We start from the raw sequence: 17883 nt of genomic DNA, 5'->3' as shown, positions 1-17883 counted from the left end.
TAGATTCGAGATCGATTTTTAGGCTCACAATTCGATTCTAAAACGATTCTCGATTAAAAAAAAACCAATTCACATTATGTAAATGTAGTTACTTTTCCCATGTGAGTGCAGTAGACATACAATAAAAAAATGAATCGGTAGAGCTTGAATCGTGATTAGAATATGAATCAATTTTTTTGCACACCCCTGTTTGTAGGGTTGAAAAGCCTCTGAAACGGCAACCAGACCATCCGTGGGCACTCAGGCCCTGTTGGCTTAAAAATGGCTCTGAAAAGATTGTAACTTTCTAAATGAAAGAAAGTAACTGTAGTGAGCTTGAAACAGGATCAAGTTGTAATCAACTATGTTTGCTCATTAATTATTATGAGCAACAAACAGACGAGAGCTATGCATTTAGCATTATATACTGAACATATTAAATATTCTGAACATAACGATACATAGCAGAAAGGTGAGTTAGGCAGAGTAATGAATTGAGAAGTTTATATGAATGTTTTTTTGTGTCATGAAACTGGGTCGCCATTTCAATTCACTCACATTCAGAGCCACCTTTCAAGCCTACAGGAGGTGTTTGATATTGAAAAGAGATGTTTTTGGTGGGGTATCCCTTTAACCAGATATTTGGAAAAAGCCCAGTATGATACATTTTAGAGATGCACCGATTACAACTTTCTAGGCGCGATTCTGATTTTCATTGAGTTAGGCCAGCCAATACCGATTTTAGCCGATTCCGATTTCATTTTGAGTTGAGAGAAAGGAAAAATAGACTGTGCTGTCGCGTCCGTGTGTGTGTGCATCCTTGAGAACTGTGAGTTGTACAACTTATGTTGTCAGTTAATTGTCCGGCAATGAAATCGGCATATGTCAGACTGACCTGCCGGTCGCCGGTCATGGCCGAGCACGTGAAAATTGGCCAATTCCGGTCACCGGCCGGTCTATCGGTGCATCTCTAATAAATTTGGCTGTGGTCAACCATAAATGGTTTGCCTTTTACCAAACTGATAGCTATAGTAGACACAGGGACCAGACTGATGTATCACAGTGGATCCCAGCCGTGCTTGTTTAATCCCATAAGTAATAAATATTGTTAGCCGGGAAGGTTTTGCATCCCTAACTTCAATACATCTCTTAAGCCAGACTTCATGACTGACTCTTGATTGAAGAAAATTGTGAAGAATGCAACTGATCACATGTGTAGGCCTGGCTGTGTTCAGATAAATCTTAGCTTCCACCCAATACACTCCAGTCAGAAGCGCTGGCTTTGAAGCTCTCTGTGTAAGAGAGAGAGAGAGAGAGACTAATCTGTAAATCCTGCACTGCAAAACGTATTCAATAGACCAATCTCATTATTCACCAGTCACATAAAGCTTGAAGGAAAGAGCGCAGGTGTGAATAGCTTGGCATCCTCATGATAACGCTCTCTCTGACTTTGTAATAATAATCCAACATCTGACGAGAGCTAATTGTTGCCACGCTCACTCTCTAATGGTGTGACTTTCTTAGCAGGGCTTGTGACATTTATGCTTCGTGCCTTAGCTTAAGTATGTTTCGCTCTTTTATTGCGAACCATCTCTGCCATATTTAACTACAAACACCACAGCATGCTTTAAAAAATGGTTGGCAAAAGTGTTAATAACATAGTTTGTATAGTAAATGGGCTGAAGTAGGCTGAAACACGGGTAAGGGCTTATTTCAACGTTTTTTTCTTTATACAACATATCAGTATCTTCTAGGGCTGCACAATTAATCTCAATTTTATCCTAATCGCAATATGGACTGGTGCAACATCCAAATCGCAGGGGGATGCAATATTTGTTAAAGGCAAAATAAGCGTCAAACCATTCTGAATTAAGTATTGTGGTCCTGCAGAGATTTCCTAGTCTACGAATTGTATCCTACATACTAAAGAAAAAAAAATCTTTGTTTGGTACAGATCCTCACAAAAATCACATAATAACAATCATTTTAATATTTTTAACTAATATTGATACAAAAAGTATGTAGATACTGTAGCTGTGTTCCTCATATCGTGCAGTCCTAGTATCTTCTTATGCTTAAATAATGCAAGCCTCAAAAATGTGATTCTAAATATTTAATTAAACAACCTGTAAACCATGCATTCGGGAAGATTTTCACAATGAAATGAACAGTCCCACAGCCTTGAATGTAACTCCCTGTCTTCACTCATTGAGAAAGTAACACATAAAAGTGCACCACTCAAAAATCTGTCCTTATCTTGCTCAGCTGATAAAAAGAAAAACAGCAAGTAGAGCTTGTGAAAAACGTCATTGTTTTTCTGTGTTTTTGATAACCTTTTTTCATTTAAGGTAGACTTAGGGCATTTCTCAATCTCAAGAATGCAAAGAACGGACTTGTGTTCTTGGGGAGGACGTTCTTGCTGGTTGTTCTTGGAAGAATGAACTCGCAAGTTCACAAGCACAGAAAACGCTGTTAACAGTTTGAGACGATGCGTTCTTGCAGGGGCTACCTGCAGGGCTCCAAAATAACAGCTAGAAATAAAAACCACAACAATGTAACCACTTTATATTTAAACAATCTCCAGACAAGAAAACCTCACAATGTTACAACTAGAGCTGGGCAATATATTGATTTTATATCAATATCGTGATATGAGACTAGATATCGTCTTAGATTTTGGATATCGTTATATGGCATACGTGTTCTCTTTTCCTGGTTTTAAAGGCTGCATTACCGTAAAGTGATGTACTTTTCTGAACTCACCAGACTGTTGTAACTGTTCTATTATTTGCCTTTACCCACTTAGTCATTATATCCACATTATTGATGATTATTTATCAAAAATCTCATTGTGTAAATATTTTGTGAAAGCACCAATAGTCAACACTACAATATCGTTGCGGTATCGATATCGAGGTATTTGGTCAAAAATATCGTGATATTTGATTTTCTCCATATCGCCCAGCCCTAGTTACAACTATTGCAATAATATTGAAAAATAAAACTTATTGAGCTTTAATTTGATTGTTTATGGTTTAGCTCAAACACCCCTTACTTATTCAAAAGAGTGGAACGTGATCCCTACGGCAGGCGCAAGCTGGCTGTCGCGTCACTTTATGGAGCTTCTCAACTCCGAAAACAAGCAAAGCAAATTGTCAATTCGGCAACGTTTTTCGCAACACTGCCTATATTCAAAATCTAAACCATTCATTTCTCGCCTAAAACGTTCTCAGAAGTGAATTTTAGTGATGAATAAGATGGCGAAAATTGTTAAAATTGTCCCGTTGTTGGTCTGTCTATGTACCGGAAACCTGACCCTCGTTGAATGCCGAAATGAATGTTGGATACGGGTGTTGCCAAGTTCATACAAGTTACCAACCAATGCATCCTCGGCAACATTTCCGGGAATCTTAACTGTTCTTGGTGAAATGCGAACGTGTGTATTGGGACAGTACTTTGGCAACACGAGAAGACGTTTCACAGGGACACAAGAATACACGTCAATAGAAGAACACAGATTGAGAAACGCCCTTAAAGCTTTAGAGTATAGATTTACAAATCCTAATCCTACAGTACCAGTCTTTTAAACCATGGGCAGAGACTGTAACAGCACACCAGTAGCTCAGAGTTAGCCGGTTACAAAATCCTTGACTGCCGAAGGCACCAATTTTTTTCAAAAATAATTTGAGATCAATTTAAGTCTCTCCGTATCCATTTCGATTGGTGTCAAACCAGACTTTGAAAAGCAATGATTCATGACCTGTTACCCCATTTAACCGTGTATGTGTGTTAAAGCATATTTAGCCTTGACGATGGATACTTACCTCACGCAGTGTGAACTTTCCAGGCACAGCTGTGGAGTTTGGTGTCAGTAATTTGTTTGTGTGTGTGTGTGTGTGTGTGTGTGTGTGTGTGTGTGGCTGTGGCTGTGGCTGTGGCTGGTGTCGCGCATGCAGTGCTTATACACAACTGTTTGTCAGTGAGTTTCTTACATTTGGTTCGTATCTCGTGTCAGGTCTGCTGGATGTTTTGTCTCCACATAGACATTTCCCTGAGCGTCTGTCTGCTCATCTAGGTCTCAGGTCAGCTGATCTCACAACTTTCACCTTTGACCCTGACCTTGTTCGTTGTCTGTAACTACCTCAGTGTGGAGGCAGACCAGTGGCACCAGTCAACCTTTCGCTGTCAACAGTGGCAGTAAGACTCAAAACTGGGGCAGATCTAACTGGCTGGCCAATGCTGTGAAGCCAGTTCTTTGAAGAGTGGAGCTTGTGCTTTGGAGATTGTTTTCTGTTAGGGTTCCTGTGCAGTCTGTTTTTGAAGGGAAATACTGATGTTTTTTTGTGTTGAGGCTAGGGCTGAATCACATTTTTATTGAAATCGCAACATGGCCTACTGCAATTTTCAAATCGCTGGAGGCTCAGTGTTTGTTGTTAAATTAAATATTGTTGTGCTGCAAAGATGTCCTGGCGTACACACATCATATTCAACGGACTTAAGAAAACATCTTTGTTTGGTACAGGTCCTCGCAAAAAACACACCATAATCATTGCAATGTATTTTTTTAATAAAAATGAGAATCATAATATCTGAATGTATTGTTCAGCCCCAGTTGAGGCTGCTGAAATGTGACCTTTTTTATGGCCAAATGCATCCAGATATTCCGTGTTTCCAGTCCCAATTTTTATTTAAATTTTAAGTTATAGTCTGTGAAGCTACACGGAAAATTGCCTTTGACTGATGCAAGTGTTTTTGCATCATGACAGGTTTTTCAGGGTGAACGATCCATCTAATTCTGGGTTTGTGTTTAAGAGCCCATTTTAGCCCTGTCTCTTACACACCACATGTGTGCATGTTCTTTAGAATATGATGACTGTGTATAGGAACCTTGTGGGAGCTTATTAGGCAGACAAATCCTAGCAGTATAGTATTGTAACGTAGCTAGCCGTAGTTAACATATGAGCAGTTGACATCCCGTCTCATCTGTGTCGGGCCTGGAAAAATGCTGTATGTGCAGAAAATGTTCTCTGTAAAACCTTAGTTATTAAGTTGAGCTGAGGTCCTTCACCACTCTCTTTGTTATTATGTTGCAGGTGTGCTGCTGATGATACCATTCCATTAAATGATAATGAATAATGCAATTAGAGAAGCACAGATATATGATTACAACTGATGGCAATGCGCCAAAGCTTAGTCAATGTGGTTTTTCTGTGTTTTTACAGGGGAGCCTTTTCAGTGGTGCGCAGATGTGTTAAGCTGTGTACAGGACAGGAGTATGCCGCCAAAATAATCAACACCAAAAAGTTATCTGCAAGAGGTAAGCATATCCATATTTCAGGACTCATCATCACAGGTGTTGCTAATTCCTTCATAACACAACATATACTGGAGCTAAGAAGATCAATGTGCTGTATACCTTGTGGTTTGTAAAACTGGGTCTAAAACAAGTAGACCATAGTTACATTTTACTATTATTTTCACCTACTAAAAGTACAACGTGTAACCATACAAGAATGACTAATTTGTTCATAGTTTCTCTGTCCAAGTGGTCACCTCCCCACCTACAGTGTAGACAGTTATATAAGTGATATCTAACAGCAATCACCCTCTCAGATGGTGCTGCGTAGGACAACATTTTTATCACATTGGGTGTGTGTGTATGAGAAAAGGAGGACAATGGAGCAGTTACAGAAGCTTGTGACAGAAAAGTGGAATCACAGATAGTACTATACTGCGTTGACCCTACAGCCTTTTATACTGCCCTGTTTCTGAGTTATACTAATTATTCTGATTGATGGATTCATTGGTTTTAATCATGTGTCATGCATGAAAGGTTCCCAAGGCTCTCAAAGTATTCACGTTGGATCGCACCACCTTGGATTAGGCATGGGCCGGTATTAGATTCTGACGGTATGATAACATTCAGCAAAAATACCACGGTTTGACGGTATTGCGGTATTGCAATTACAGCTCTAAAATGTATTATTTGGAAATGTCTGGGTAAAAAAAAAAAAAAAAACTCTTTTATTTTAAGCAGCATATAGAATATTACCATATTAAGTTCAAATAAATAATACAATCATATTTTTTTGATGGTTTTGAAACGGTTACTTTTTCATACCGTGGTATACCTTAAAACCGGTAACCGGCCCATGCCTACCTTGGATCCAAATTCCCATTAGTGGTACCTCCCAATTGCCCTTGTTTCTGTCTGAGTGTGTTCTTACAACCTGTACTGGCTGGTTGGAGTTCAGAGTGTGCGGTGGAACTGGTGGGGATAGAATAAACCATTACGGTAATCAAGAAAATAATCAGTGATGAAAATGATTGTTAGTTAAGTAGTCACAGCCCTAAATTTGACCAAAGCAAGATGGTAAAAGTCATATTCTTGAAAAATCCCTCTTTTCATTTCATCAAGTTAAAGTCGATAGAATAAAAATTCAAATGTCTCCCAAATTACGTGACTGAAAGATTTTGTCCTCCGAAGCATCCTGTAGCAAAGATTAATCTTTGTTGCTTTTTATGGCACTATGCCATTAAATGATCACTTTGTGGAGAGAGGAATATTGTAAAAACACTAAGTTCTTTAATAGTGATTGCTTGTGGATTTGATGATAGGAAGTTAAGTTCCTACCACTGTTGTAATGTAATGTTTTACTTTATATAATCATATAATAATTTTTTAAATAACAAAAATATCTTTTGAACACCTTAATTAGTGTCACATGCTGTGCAGCTGGTAACGGTTTAAGCCAAAGCCAAGGCTAAATGCCATGACCATGAAGACCAATCGGGCACCACAGTGGTCGCTGTGGCTCTACACACCACCACTTGCCCAGTGTAAATCTCCTGCTGCCCTCCAGCCTCGTAACACGAGCCCTACTCCCGAGGCCATGCCAGGTGGCACCGCACTTGACGCTTGACTGTTACCCTGCACATACACACACACACACACACACACACACACACACACACACACACACACTGTTTGTGTGTGAAAATGTGGAGTGTGGTGGAAAAGGCATTTTAACAGGCATTAGCAGAGGGCATCAACCTACAATGTCTGGTCATATCTGTCTTGTGTCCCTCATAAGTGTTAGTCTCAATTACGACTGCATTGTTTGTCAATTATCCTTTTTTGTGTCTGTAATACTTTCTTATGTAATAATTTTTTAAAGATATCAGTACTGTATGCAGACCATTTATGAAATACTGCCTTGGATGCTGTGATGATATGATGGGGTACAGGGAAGTTTTCAAGGATCTACATGCTGGAGACAAACTGCACAAGCAAAGTGGTTTGAAAATGTTAGACTAGAGAATGCGGTAACACTTTACTTCAAGTTTTCTACATAAGAGTGACATGACACTGTCATGAATACATGACACTCACATGACACTGTCATGACACAGTTATGACACATGAACCCTAACCCTAACCATAACGTGTCATGACAAAACCGAATGACACTTATGACTAAAAAAGAGTTATGTCATAAACGTTTATGACTTGTTTATAATGTTTTATGACATGTTCATGACAGTGTCATGTCACTCTTATGTAGAAAACTTGAAGTAAAGTGTAACCGAGAATGCAGACACTTGAAACAGTGTAGTTAATAAAACAAATTAGGTGATGTTGTAACACACTTTTGGCATTGTATTCAACATATGATTTCCAGCTACAGCAGATGTAAAAAAGGAAAAAACATTGCTACCTTCACTCAATTTTATTTAGAAAAATACAGTGAAAATACAAACAAGTTTCAACTCATTGTTTAACTGTCCTGCCCTCAACTTTACTGTTTTGGTTCACTCTCATCAATCTCATAGCATTGTTATTGTTTTTTAGTTTTTTTTTTATTGGCCTCAGCTGGCAGCTGTTTTCAGTGGAAAAAGCTCTAAAAACACTATACACACTATGTACTATGTACACTATATGCTTAAAGCTACATTGTGTAAGAATTTCTCCAATCTAGCAGTGAAATTGTATTGACGCCCAACTGAGTATTACTTTCTAGCCCCTCCCATTCCGAGCGCGTTTTAACTCCTACGGTGGCCAAACCCGAAATTAACTCTTACCTGAATTTCCACCAACTGCAGAACGTCTGCGGATCCGCTCCGGAACGGCAGCGGTATCAATAGGTTTCCATTAAAGTCAATGTGTGTATTTTCACTGACTGCGGAACGGCTGCGTTCTGACTTCATATCTGCTCCGGCGATCTGCAGCCCTCCGGAGCAGATACGCAGAGCTTCTATTTTTTCCGGATGCCGGAGAGCTCCGCAGCAATTCAGCACACAGCATATTGTATGGGACAGGAAGTCGAGCACAGAAACAAACTTAAACATCTGGTTCATTTTCAAAATAAAATACACCGTGCTCACGGTGGATCATATTTCCCTGCACTACACCTTGAAAACGTCATAATGGATGGAAACAAACTGTTGTTGGTTTTGTGGTTCTGTTAATAGACACTACATATTGTTATATCGCGCGATCATAGGTGAATTCGCGAGATCTCGTGGGTCCTCGTGACTTCAGCTGTCAGTCATGGCTGCAGCCGTTGTGCAACAAATACGGACCTGGTAGAGCACGGAGCCGACACGCAGCGGAGCCAATCCGCAGACATTCCGCAGTTAGCGGAAATAAGGAGTTAGTATCTCCATCGTTTACACACAGCTGTTCTAGCCACTCCAATATTAACTTTGGTGTTGTTGCTTTGCCTGTCACGTTGTCGTTTTAATTCTTTTTTTTGCTTCCCTGGTGAGTAATCTCCCTGGTATTCATCTCGTTGCCACTGAGTGTAAAAGCGCGAAAGGCGGAGGTATGTCCCTCCTAAAATGTATTTTAAAGATGGAGGCGCAACATGACGGCTGTCATTCGAGCGACTCGCTCGTATGTATTCTAAATGGCAGATTCTACGAGAATACTTTGATTAGTTGGTGGAATTAATTACACATGAATGAGCACATATTTGTCAAAGAACAAAGTTTCTTTTTGCTAAGAATCAACTTAAAAAGTTACACAATGTAGGTTTACCATTAAACCGCAGACAGAGTGAATGTAGCAGTTTAAGAGCCAGATATTTTCCTTAGCTAAAAGAGACTTAATATTGGATGCCAAATGGGCAGAAACACGACTCCCACGTGAATGCTAAAGTTGCTCCGTAACGACTGGATTTGTACATAGCAACGTATGCTAACAAATTTGCCGTATCAACGCCATTAAATCAGTTATTGCAGGTTTAAATCGTTCTGCTCTCCCAAATTAATCCATTAGTTAACCTTTTTTAGGTGAATGTGTCACATGTTCCGTATTTATTTTTGTGCTACTGTAAATATTTTCAGTGTATGAATGTATGTGTGTCCACAACCTATCGGGAAAAAAACAAGACGAGAGTGAGAAGTGAGAGCTTATATTTTAATTTTACTTTATACCAAAGCAAAGAAATAAAAGAGTAAAAAAAAGATGACAAACAACCATTTGTAAAATCTAAATTGTTATTTGAGTGCTGTGTCCCATCATCCTGGGCAGCAGTTATGTCATTCTTGTCCTATTTTGACTATATGTCTGCTTTTAATGAGATTAAACCCATCCTAGGTTATCCTGTTGCTATTAGCAGAAGGCTAACCGTTAATCCTAGCAATTGCCTTGATGCCAGACACAGACACACACAGAATAAATAATTAATGTATACATTGTGCTATCATTGAACCTATACATTTCACTCTAGCAGCTTTATCAAGGAGTGCAGCTGTTTGCAGCTTTCCACCATATTTCTGAGGCACAGCATAATCTCCCTGCTTCTACATTTGATAGGAGCACTGATCTGACCTGCCCTGACTGGGTGGTGCGCGAGGCTTGCGCTGCGCTCCTTACTAATGGATGAGCCATGTTCTATGAAACAGCAGAGCAATGTGAGAGCCGGCAGAGCTGCTACATACTACTTCTACTCCAGGTCCTATTCATAGCTATCCATGACCTATCTGACATGGGCTGCTACAGCCAGCTTTTTTTATTGCAGTCGTGATGGCTTGCTGCTCCACTTTAGAAGTGGGATTTGGTTTACTACATTTTGTTGTTGTGCTGTTTCTCAGGCAGCAGGTAGGGCGTTGATCTTAGAGCCCTGTTTGCAGCAACTTAAGAGGAGCGTTTGCTTCGGACTGGCAGATGGAGATGGAAGCCAAGGGGAGGGAGGGGTCATGCGAGAGAAGGCACCCCAGGCACTTGGCAGCTGAGGGCCATGCGCCTCTACGCCTACATGCCTTTAGCACGGGACTCTCATCTGACTCTCTCTTTCTCTCTGACACACACGCACGCACGCATGCACGCACGCGCGCACACACACACACACACACACACACACACACACACACACACACACACACACACACACACACACACACACACACACACACACACACACACACACACACTCACTCTTCAAACCAATATTCAGACAGCCATAGCAGTGGAGCTGAGGCTGTGATGCACTCAGTCAACTGCACAGTGAACTCTATCAATAATCTATTACAGCTACAGTACAAGAAAAGAGTAAGGATTTCTTGTTCGTTGCAGATAGCGTACTAACACACAGCCAGGCTCCTCTGTGTGTAACATCTTCAAATCATCCCACAGTCTTGCAGCTGCAAAAAGGTTAATGCGAAGCCAACACATGTCAATAGGAAATGTAGGACTGGTCTGTTGAGCAAGGCTTCCAGCCAATCGGAGAGCTTGTTTGTTGGCAGTGATCTCTGGACATGGAGGTTGCTGTATGGCCTTGTAATTTATCATGAGAGTAGTTGTGCTTGAATGTGTGTGTAAATGTATATGAATATATATATATATATATATATATATATATATATATTCATATACATTTACATATATTTACACATATAATATATATATATATATATATATATATATATATATATATATATATGGGTGTCCCCGACTAAGGATTTACACATTCGAATCAGAATTGACGAATCTTTCTATAGTCGACTGATAGTCGTATCATCTGTGTGTGTGTGTGTGTGTGTGTGTGTGTGTGTGTGTGTGTGAATGGGTTGGGAGGGGCACGACACTAGTCAGCAGGAGGGTAACATGTAAACCGCAGGCGCGTATGGACGCGTATTTTGCATCCGCCGCATGCATAACCGTCTCTCTTTTGGGAACTGTGTATCCTGGCTCAAGTGTGCGCATTAATTCTTTATAACCTTCACCGTCCACAACATTCACTGGCCTCATTGTGAAGCGAAATAAACTCTGCAATTTTGTTCGGGATTTCTCTTTTCCTTTTCTCGGGCAATGGCGGTCTCAAATCTAGCTTTCTTTGAGTTAGTTTTGGCGCAGCTCCGGTACTACTTATACTACTACTACTACTAATACTACTACTAGATGAACTGCTATCGTCAGTCTGATACTGTGGGTGGATCTAGAAAAAAGACTAACATATTTTAAGTCCCAACATATGATATTGCTATTCGTAAATTAAAAGCGCCATTATATATGAAAAAGTGAAACGTCTTTATTGGTAATAAACTTACCCGTTTTAAGTGGAAAGCCATGTTTGTTGTTTACAAGTGGTAGGACATGAGCTGTTGGCACAACTTGCATTTTACTTCTTTTGGATCATCTTTTACCATTTGAAAGTGCATCCACACTTTAGATTTTCTTTTTCCAGACATTGTTAAGTAACGTTAATCTCCTCGTCTGATGCTCCTCGTCTGTCGCGGATCAGGGAAAGTGAAACTTAAATCTTTCACAGGGGTGGTTGGATTTACACACACACACACACGTAAAAAATATTTATTGAACTTTTCTTTCTTTCTTTTCACATTTTTTTTTACAGCATTATCATAATTAAAGGCTGTATATAACTTAATATAACCGTACAAAACCAGTAGTTCTGTGTGAAATTAGACATTGAACACCCCCATATTGCCAAAATGGTATGATCCTCGTTTCATAATAACACCCGCGAAGATCCGACTGTGAGATTGGTGGTCGAATCAGGCTCCGCATATCGATGCATCGAATCTTCGACTATTCGGGGTCACCCCTAATATATATATATATATATATATATATATATATATATATTTTATATTAACTTTGGTGTTGTGTATATGTATGTATGTATGTATGTATGTATATATATATATATATATATATATATGTGTGTGTGTGTGTGGTGTTTGAGATTCACCTGCAATGCAGTAGCAGTGAACTGACCTGGTTTTGGCTAGCCAGCTTTATGTCAATGTCAAATAACCAGGACAGATGTAGTCACCTCAGTCGAGTGTGTATTAAACCTTTAGTATTGAGCCTTATTATAAAGTCAAATCCATTTAGTTGTAAATACACATATCAGTAAATCATGATTTGTTAGTTATCCATACTTTTCTTCTACCAGTACACAGTCTGCCTGTATGTTAAAGCATTTCTTTAATTTTTATGACATAAAAATTCCATGAGCTATGTTATCTGCATATTTTAGGTTAATTTGGCTGATGACACACAACGATCCTTAAACAGGCTCAGAGAATTTAGTTTTTTTGGTTGCTTATTCTATTGCTCATTTGTCGACTGAATCCTATCACATTTTATTTTGACAGATACTGTATAATTTCTTCCCAATGGTCAAGCTTTATCTTAAATTAAGAGACTGCATTATGGCACTATGTTCCTCTGTCCTGCTATTACTGTATGTACAGGAGATAGAAGGCTTCCTCCTGACCTCCCTGACCACAATGTAGTTCATTCTCAACGTTTCCCAATTGGCAGGGGGCATATGTTGCGAGTCAGATGTTCTGAACAATGGTTATATCTGGCTGTCTTTGTGGCTGTCTTTTGACATCTCCTCCCCTCTTAAGAATTAAGTCCTTACTGGTGATGATTAACCCAAATTTATTCCTCTCCTCTGCTCCCCAAACACATTTTTTTAGATTCTTACAGACTGATTGTTTTCCTTGGGTTATCTCACTCAGTGCTTATGTTCTTCTCTGCAACCTACTGTATCTCGTCCTGCTTGTCCTCTTATCTTCACTTCCTCTCTCTTTCCACTCAGGTCCATTCCTCATCCTCCTTCATTTCCCTGCCCTCTCCTCTCATTTGTTATTTCCCCTGCTTCATCAGAAGCATTGGCTTGGTATCTGACTTTTTTTTTTACCTTAAGAGATGGGGCATTTTGAACAGGTTTACTTTTTAAATAATCTCTTTAAAAAAATCTGGCTAATGTACAATTTTTGACTGCTATATTCAGATGCAGTATACAACTATAACATTTTCCTAATTTAAAGATTACCACCAGACACATTTTAAGACTTAGTGTGTTCACTGTAGAGGCCTCACCTGCACCCATCACCACTGCTGGTTTAGAAACACAACACAACAAGCCAAGCCAGCCAGCCACTCTGGTTGCAGTCATCTATCCATTCAACCACTAACCCTTTTTATATTCTTAGTGTGTACAAAATCCAAAGCAAAGACTGACCAGCTAATTAGCTGAATATCTGTATTCAGAACTACACTATGATACCCTAGACCATTTTGACGATTCATCCATGGTATCACTGACTAAATCCCTACACTTTCCCTCACCACAAGGTTATCTCACACAGTACAGACTGTGTACTGTCATTCCCTGTGTTGGCTGTAGGTTTCTCTCCCATTGATCCAGCCAGCTTGATACAGGACCTGACTAGTGACCTTTGTTACACAGGAGGTTGTTACGTCTCATCTTAAGTCGATCTACAGCTGTAAATCAAGACAAGTTCTCAATGACCCGTGTGGTTTTCCAGTCTCAAAGAATCTTAAGCTGAAGGGAGGTTAGAAAGCACAATTAAGTGAATATATAATTTTTTTTTTTTTACTTAATCATGCATTAATAATTACAGAATATTGCTGTGTCAGCATTATGGAAAGAGTATGATTTACTTTACCTTGCACGGCAGCTGGATTCTCGCGATATCACATTATCACGCGGAAATCCATCTTGTCAGGCTCCAACCTGATGCGTTTGTGTCTGAACTACCATCTTACCGCACCAATCAGTGCCTGGTGAGGAGCTACTGGCAGCTACAGGCGTTGTTGAGGTATGTGTGACGGCCATGGCTGCACAGATGGTTCATCCAATCACCTGCCAGGTATTTTGTCAAAGTGCCTGCCCTTCCAAAAAAGTTTCCAATTTTCAGATGGTTCTGTGTAACAAATCATTTGTCGCGTCATGTTATGATTTACTGGCTTTATTTTAAAACATCAAAATGTTGATAAGAAAGTACAGTGGTCAAGTGATATTTTTCAATTAAAAAAAAACAATTAGCACTTTTTACCGTTACATTTAGCTATACAATTTCCACTGCAGCCATCATGCAGTCCTACAGACGTGTAGAAAACAAAGGCCCAGTCTGGCCATCTGGTAGACTAAGCTAAGATGAACCATCACGCTTACTCGGATCCAATTCTGTACTTTCAGAGTAATGTCAGCAGATGCCACTGACAGAATGAAATGTGATGCTTGTGCTTATGACATGTTTTCCACCATTTGACATTGTAGTGTGTGATGGATAACATATCTGGGAGTGTTCAACAGAAGCGTGTGTCACAGTTGGTAATTTTGAAAACGCAGGATTAAGCCAGTCAGGGTGAGTTCAGCTGGAGGGAAAGCATATGCTTAGTGTTTAGTGAGGAAACTGTAAACATGTGATCCTTTGTGGACAATAGCCTTATTTGGGGTGCCAATTCATGACACCTCTTCTCCAATGATTAACAAATATGTGAACATAGTTACTGATTAAATGCAAAGAGATACATCTGTTGTTCATTTTATTGTAACCCATTAACAGTGTCTGACATGCATTTTGTAACACAGAAACAAACACATGGATAAAATAAACATTCAGTTTGTCCATAGCCTCTTTCAAAACCAAAATCAATAGAGTGAAAGAAAGAGAGAGCGCAGGGCTGTGGTGATTGGTGAAACAACAGTAGCAATCAGTAATGTCTTATTCTTTAAACAGAAAGACAGCAACCAGGCTTTATGCATATTAATCACCCTTGCATTTTGTTCTCCTTCCTCCCCCCTCTTCTGTCCCTCCTTCAACACTCCTCCACTTCTTTCTCCGCCTCGCTCCTCTCATCTTCTAAGACTATAATCACTGGGCTTACACTTCACTGTCACTCCTCAGTGCCAGCGTGAATATGTGCACTTGTGTTTTGCCTGTCTATTTGTGTGCCTGCGTGTACTCTATGTGTACAGTATGTGTATTTTTATGTTTTTAAGCCCATGCAATCTGTACATGGGTGTGGGTGAACACATGCATTTCCATGTTTATACACTCTGCTGTGCTCCTCATGCCTGCACATACAGGGTGGTCCACCCCCTTCTAGAGGTGGGGGGGGAATATCGATAAAGCATAGTATTGGGATATTATCGGTGGCAATACAGTATCGATTCACGGATGCCAAGTATCTAACTTTTATTATTATTATATAAATTGCACAAGGAGCAGTAGTGGGAGTTTGCACATCCCCACCGGTGAGGTGCAGGGCAAAAAGGGGCTGGATACAACTGAAAAGAACGAGATGCCCACTCTGCTAATTCTCCCATACTTTTATTGTGCTGCAACATTTCCACCCTGCTGGGTCTTCCTCAGGCACATGACAATTTAACTTTTTGGTAATATAATATTAATAATATATCCACTAGATGGACTGGACAATAAAATTGAAGTGAGAGGAAAAAACTACTGATGTTTACAAAGTTTTCCTTTGGGGACATAATTTGAAGTTTCAAAAAGGTAATAAATTGCATTATATTGCAGAATATCGCAATATGTTTAAAATCACAATACTATCGTGAAATAAGTGGTGATGATAATGATATCGTTGGGTGATTCCCACCCCTACCCCCTTCTGTGTGTGTGTGTATATGTAGTCTTCTTATCAGACATCACGTTAGTAGACCTGTATTCTGACTCGCAGGGAATACTATTATTATTATTATTATTATTATGTTGCATTCATAATCATTGGTTGGTTATGTTTTCTGTGGATCTGACCTCTGGTAGCACTGTAGAGCAGTTTTCTTAATGAGTGTGTCAAACTAACGTTTTGTTTGTCACGAAGACGCACATGCACGCCCCTTGCCCATGGTCTCTGACCCAGAGGTGGTGGTGATGCACCAACAAAGACAGGGAAGAAGAAGACTGCTAGCATGGATGGAAACAGTGCTGGTTTCAAAAAAATCTGCTTTGCAAATGTTTAGTTTTAGTTTTTTTAAGCATAACTTTTCCTTGTTCACAAGAAAACTCCACATGGCACCTTTTAGTGGAATCCAATGACCACTTTGGACTTTGTCAAGTGGAGAAGTTCAAATTTCTATGATGAATCTAATCTTTCATTGAGCTGGATGAACTGAGTGGATTTTACAATATTTTATCATCCACACAAAAGTCAGCGTCTAATGGTATTAGTTGTTGTGCTTTGATTGTATATTGAAATGGCACAACAACAATAATAATAATAAATTGAATATATATATATAGCGCTTTTCATGATGGCATGACTACAGAAAGAAGAAGCACTCAAACTGACAAACATTTGAACTGTGCCTCGTATTGCACAGCCATTTGTCGATTTGTGTCCATGCATTAACGCCCAGCCCTAATTTCAATAGATGGATTGAATGGACTGTCCTGATTTAATTATTGTTAATCTCTCTGTCCATCTGGGAACATACTTCACTACTCCAATGATCTTGTCAAAACCCGGAGAATCAACACATCTCATTATTGCATTTCAGCTTCATAAGATTTCCGCCCATTGAGGGAATCTACATACTGTAGTTTGTTTGTCATTGTGTGTATGACAAAACTGAGTGTGTTTTTATCAAACTTTGAAATTATATATCTTACCACAATGTTTTGACATTTTCACATTTAACCTGATTGTCCCAAGTGGGCTGCTACAATATCCGGTCATAATGAGATTGTGTATTTGCAGTCATATTTTTAAGAATAACTCTCTCTCTTGTTCTCTTGTCTTTCTATCTCCGTGTTCCTTCAGATCACCAGAAGCTGGAAAGAGAGGCTCGAATTTGTCGCCTATTGAAACATCACAACATTGGTGACCACACGTCTTTTTATTTTTTCTCCTCTTACCACCAACATCTGTCTGATTAAATAAATAAAAATGAATCTCATACATTACCACTTACTTCAAAGTGAAGAACTATTTATTATTGTTTTGACTTGCATAATCTGTTTATTACTTTGTATTACCAACGCATCACATTTCTACTACTTTTTGAAAAGTGAGATAAATTTATTAGTCTTACCTAAAATTATAAATCCACTTATTACAACAAAAAAAAAACAACAGTACTGTAAAGTGTAACCAGATATCTATTTCCGTTGATTTAGTTGGCCCCTTTACCATACTGTAAATATATATGATGTAAGACTCAATTATTATGACTCCCTGTGGTTTCTACCCCACACACAATCTCTCCCTCTCTTTTTATTTTTATTTCCCAGTTAAAATGCAGCAGTGTTACTCTGTTATTCAGAAATGCTCTAGCCAAAGTAGGGTGCATTTACAAAAATACAAAAGTTTATAGCTTCCAACTATCCTCACACAGGAAATTAATGATACACAGAGAAACACACATGTATCTGTCAATCTGTTTATCTTTCTCTTCCAGTTCGTCTTCATGACAGTATATCAGAGGAGGGCTTCCACTACCTCCTGTTTGACTTGTAAGTCATCCTCTCCTCTCCTCTCCTCTCCTCTCAGCTTGTTCCAAGCTCATCTTCTGCCCCTTTTCTTCTTCCTCCTCCACTCTGATTCCCCACCCTTGCCTACATATACAATTACATAACTCTCACTCCTATATC

General features: G+C 39.3%; 1 protein-coding gene across 22 annotated transcripts in view; it reads left to right on the top strand.

Moving 5' to 3' along the window:
- Positions 1–17883, top strand: part of camk2b1 (calcium/calmodulin-dependent protein kinase (CaM kinase) II beta 1) — a 75958-nt gene that overhangs the window by 3308 nt on the left and 54767 nt on the right. For all 22 annotated transcript variants that reach the window (XM_028578034.1, XM_028578031.1, XM_028578021.1 and 19 more), the window contains exons 2-4: positions 5202–5296; positions 17054–17113; positions 17691–17745. In XM_028578034.1, the coding sequence (XP_028433835.1) occupies positions 5202–5296; positions 17054–17113; positions 17691–17745 (210 nt within the window). The remainder of the gene's footprint in view (positions 1–5201; positions 5297–17053; positions 17114–17690; positions 17746–17883) is intronic.

The sequence above is a fragment of the Perca flavescens genome, chromosome 5 (genome assembly GCF_004354835.1).
Source record: "Perca flavescens isolate YP-PL-M2 chromosome 5, PFLA_1.0, whole genome shotgun sequence".
NCBI lineage: Eukaryota > Metazoa > Chordata > Actinopteri > Perciformes > Percidae > Perca > Perca flavescens.
This window is presented reverse-complemented; position numbering and strand designations above follow the sequence as displayed.